This window comes from Hylaeus anthracinus, unplaced genomic scaffold (genome assembly GCF_026225885.1).
Source record: "Hylaeus anthracinus isolate JK02 unplaced genomic scaffold, UHH_iyHylAnth1.0_haploid 3, whole genome shotgun sequence".
Taxonomy (NCBI): Eukaryota; Metazoa; Arthropoda; class Insecta; order Hymenoptera; family Colletidae; genus Hylaeus; species Hylaeus anthracinus.
Window position 1 is genome coordinate 12,577,264 of NW_026535284.1, and position 3,708 is coordinate 12,580,971.

Below are 3,708 nucleotides of genomic sequence, written 5' to 3' on the forward strand. Positions count from 1 at the left end.
CTAATAACATGAAAGAGAAAACATAACCTATAAAAGGAATGCGCGGGAATATTCAAACTATAACATTTTAATAATTAATTTTATCGCATATAATCGATATATTGCATATTGTAATTATGCTTATAATAATTTTAAACAGATGCAGGATTGTTGATGCTATCTGTGATAAGTAAACTAATTGAGTTACATGTTTCCAGGGATGATTTATGTCGTTTATATCTATGACCGTTAACAGTAAACATTCTTTCAAACGGTTATAGTAAACAGAATAATTTCAACGATTAAAGCATTTAATTATAATTTACGTTGATTCCTTAAAAGAATTTATAATCAAAGTCTGTTGCCAATTATGAAGAAATTTTGATACCATTCAATACCATGACAAATAATGCGGTAGGAGTATGCGCGAAAGTTGATCACTCTGTGCGTACGCAAGTTAAACATGTTTGTTTATAGTTGATATTTGTCCCGATAACATTAAACATGATGGATTACGAATTTAAAATGAAAACTCAGAAAGATCGAACGAAGGTTGAAGATCTTTTCGAGTTCGAAGGGTGTAAAGTTGGAAGAGGGACCTATGGACACGTCTATAAAGCTCGTAGGAAGGAAGGGTTAGTGTTTCTAACCTACGCAGGGATCGCGTAGCATTTTCTCTTTTAATGTCTTCTTTCACCGAAGAAATGGTCGCAAACTACGTTTCATCGTTGGACAATTGTACATTCTACTGGAATTTTTGCCCAAAATGTTTTACTGAAATGTTTTTATAGTTTCAAACTCTCTTCACATTGTTGCTACTTGTGTTGTAATTGCCATTTGTCTGTAAAAAATAGTAGTAACTCATTGTATCCTATTATGGATGTAACATAGTATCAACTATTGTATTCAGTGTAGTGTATATTAAATAGTATAATTTATTGATGAATGAAGTTTTTCTATTTCACTGTTTTCAAATTTTAATAGTGTACCAGATAGTGAATTAAAATCTAGGCCAGATACTAAGGATTTTGGCCTGAAACAAATTGAAGGTACAGGTCTTTCAATGTCTGCGTGTCGTGAAATTGCAGTAAGTATATATTTATCTTCTTTAATGCAGAAATTATGCATATGTTTTGATTGATTCTGTTTTGCAGTTACTTAGGGAACTAAAACATGTTAATGTGATTACTTTAATTAGAGTTTTCTTGTCTCATAATGATCGCAAAGTATGGTTATTGTTTGATTTTGCGGAACACGACTTATGGGTATGTTTATATTGATCAGATTGATCTTCTAGGTATGTCATTTATTCTTGTAGGTTATATAGAAGAATATTAATAATTCTGTTTTTTTATATAGCACATAATAAAATTTCATAGAGCAGCAAAAGCTAATAAAAAACCTGTTATGGTGCCAAAGGGTATGGTAAAGTCCTTATTGTATCAGATTCTTGATGGTATTCATTATCTACATTCCAACTGGGTGCTTCATAGGGATTTGGTAATTATTATTTCATACAGGTATCGTACACATTAGTCATATACAATTAACAAAAATGTTTGTCATATTTTAGAAACCAGCAAACATTTTAGTAATGGGAGAAGGAAATGAGAGAGGTCGTGTAAAAATTGCAGATATGGGTTTTGCTAGATTATTTAATGCTCCTTTGAAGCCTCTTGCAGATTTAGATCCAGTTGTAGTAACCTTTTGGTATAGAGCACCGGAGTTACTTTTAGGTGCTAGACATTACACAAAAGCTATAGGTATAAAACTATAATTATAAAATACAGTTACTTTAATCTTACATTGTCTCTTTATGTTCTTTCTTTTATCCTTCAGACATCTGGGCTATCGGTTGTATATTCGCGGAACTATTAACATCTGAACCCATATTTCATTGTAGACAGGAAGATATTAAAACTAGTAATCCGTATCATCATGATCAATTGGATAGGTATTAACATTATTACCATAAGGTTTTCTATATGTAATTTAATTAGAAAATGATAAAAGATTGAAATTATTTAATGTCCAGGATATTCAATGTGATGGGATTTCCCTTAGAAAAGGATTGGGAGGATATTAAGAAAATGCCCGAACATCCCACGTTATTAAAAGATTTTAAAAGATCAAAGTAAGTATTCGTATAAAAATAAAGTTATAAAAAAATTCTAACGCAAATTTGATAACGGTGTTTGTCTTACCGCAGTTACGCAAACTGTTCTCTCACAAAATATATGGATCGGCACAAAATTAAACCCGACAGCAAGGCATTTAATTTGGTACGATTCAACGAAATACTCTATTTACTAAAATCGTTTCTTTGGACAATGACATTAATTTAGCTATTTTAGCTTCAAAAACTATTAATGATGGATCCTAATAAACGAATAACGTCGGAACATTCTATGCAAGACGCCTACTTTCAAGAGGAACCACTGCCAACTCAAGAGTATGTTTTTAGCTTGTACATTTTTTTAATATGTTCACTGTTTGTTTATTAATTTAATAAATATTATAACGTTTCAGTATATTTGCTGGATGCCCTATTCCCTACCCCAAGAGGGAATTCCTAACGGATGATGACACAGAGGAAAAGACTGAAAACAAAGCGCGACAAAATCAACAACAAACGGTAAGTATACTCGTTAACGTATTTCACTGACTTTCTCTAACCGATATCATGACATTGTAGCAGCAGAACCAACAGCAGCAAGGAAACGGTGACCATAATCACGGACAAAACCCAAAACGTGTAAGGCTCAACGGACCACACGGAGCTCCAGAATTCCATCAGCATCAGAGCCACGCGATGACCCATCAACAGCCGCCCGGAATGGTTTACTCTACTGCCCAGCCAACGCAACCGTCGAATTTTCATCAACGTTTTTAAGTGACTCTGAAAAGAAAGGACTTGTCGATCGAATAATTCAATTACTAGTTTAGTAATTTAATTAATTTCTATATCTGATTAACGAATTAACGAGGAGGTCAATGATTCCTGTATATTCCATTAAAGTATGATAGTACAACTTTATTTATATATAACATGTACATATATTTGGAAATATTCTTTAACAATGATATCAAGTTGGTAACGATAACGCGTAGTAGACTCAACGTGTCTAGAATTTAATGTACATCGTGAAATACGGGTGACTGAGAACCGATATCAACAAATTCTAATACAAATTTATCGAATGTCAAATTTATTCAACATTTCGCGCAATCATGCATAGATATTAACAATAGAATTTCAAATTTTCCTATGCGGGGGTTTGCGATTACAATCTCTATGTTCCTAAGAATTCAAGTTTGTATTTACTAAATGAAAAAAACAGAACTTCTAAATGATAAGAAACGGTAATCGCGAGATGAAACATAGAGATAGATAGATAGAGAGTGAGAAAAACAGGATGAAAATAAATATTAGATAAAAATGAAAAGAAATATGAGTACAATTTTATTTCGCCCATCACCGAATCTAATTCTAGGATAAAAGACTCCCGACGCGAGTGGCACGTCATTTCAGCGCAATGAGGTTACTCGAAATTTTTATTTAGATAAGAATTTCGCCGTCTGCGAACAAAAGAAGGAGTAGAGAAAGAGTGAAAATCGGTATAAGGAGAGAAAGACGTTCCCTTTTCGCGGGGGAATAACAAGGATCGAGAGAATTCGCGATCTAGCGGTGGGGAAGTACGCATGCGCCGTAAATCATTCCGTAGCATC

At 33.2% G+C, this 3,708-nt stretch overlaps 1 protein-coding gene across 1 annotated transcript; it reads left to right on the forward strand.

The window, feature by feature from the left end:
• The first annotated feature begins 477 nt into the window (after positions 1 to 477).
• On the forward strand, positions 478 to 3,398 carry LOC128893583 (cyclin-dependent kinase 8-like). Its single transcript, XM_054154643.1, has 11 exons — positions 478 to 614; positions 964 to 1,066; positions 1,134 to 1,244; positions 1,339 to 1,479; positions 1,553 to 1,742; positions 1,819 to 1,933; positions 2,015 to 2,113; positions 2,189 to 2,261; positions 2,334 to 2,431; positions 2,509 to 2,614; positions 2,675 to 3,398. The coding sequence occupies exons 1-11, from the start codon at positions 484 to 486 to the stop codon at positions 2,870 to 2,872; spliced, it is 1,365 nt and encodes a 454-aa protein (XP_054010618.1). The 5' UTR covers positions 478 to 483; the 3' UTR covers positions 2,873 to 3,398.
• Positions 3,399 to 3,708: the final 310 nt, after the last annotated feature.

Excerpts from the sequence above, each read along its gene's own strand:
- LOC128893583 (XM_054154643.1), top strand. The coding sequence starts at position 484 with ATGATGGATTACGAATTTAAAATGAAAACTCAGAAAGATCGAACGAAG. Across the intron at positions 1,067-1,133 it reads CTGCGTGTCGTGAAATTGCA|TTACTTAGGGAACTAAAACA; the intron begins GTAAGTATATAT and ends TCTGTTTTGCAG. Across the intron at positions 1,743-1,818 it reads ACATTACACAAAAGCTATAG|ACATCTGGGCTATCGGTTGT; the intron begins GTATAAAACTAT and ends TTTATCCTTCAG.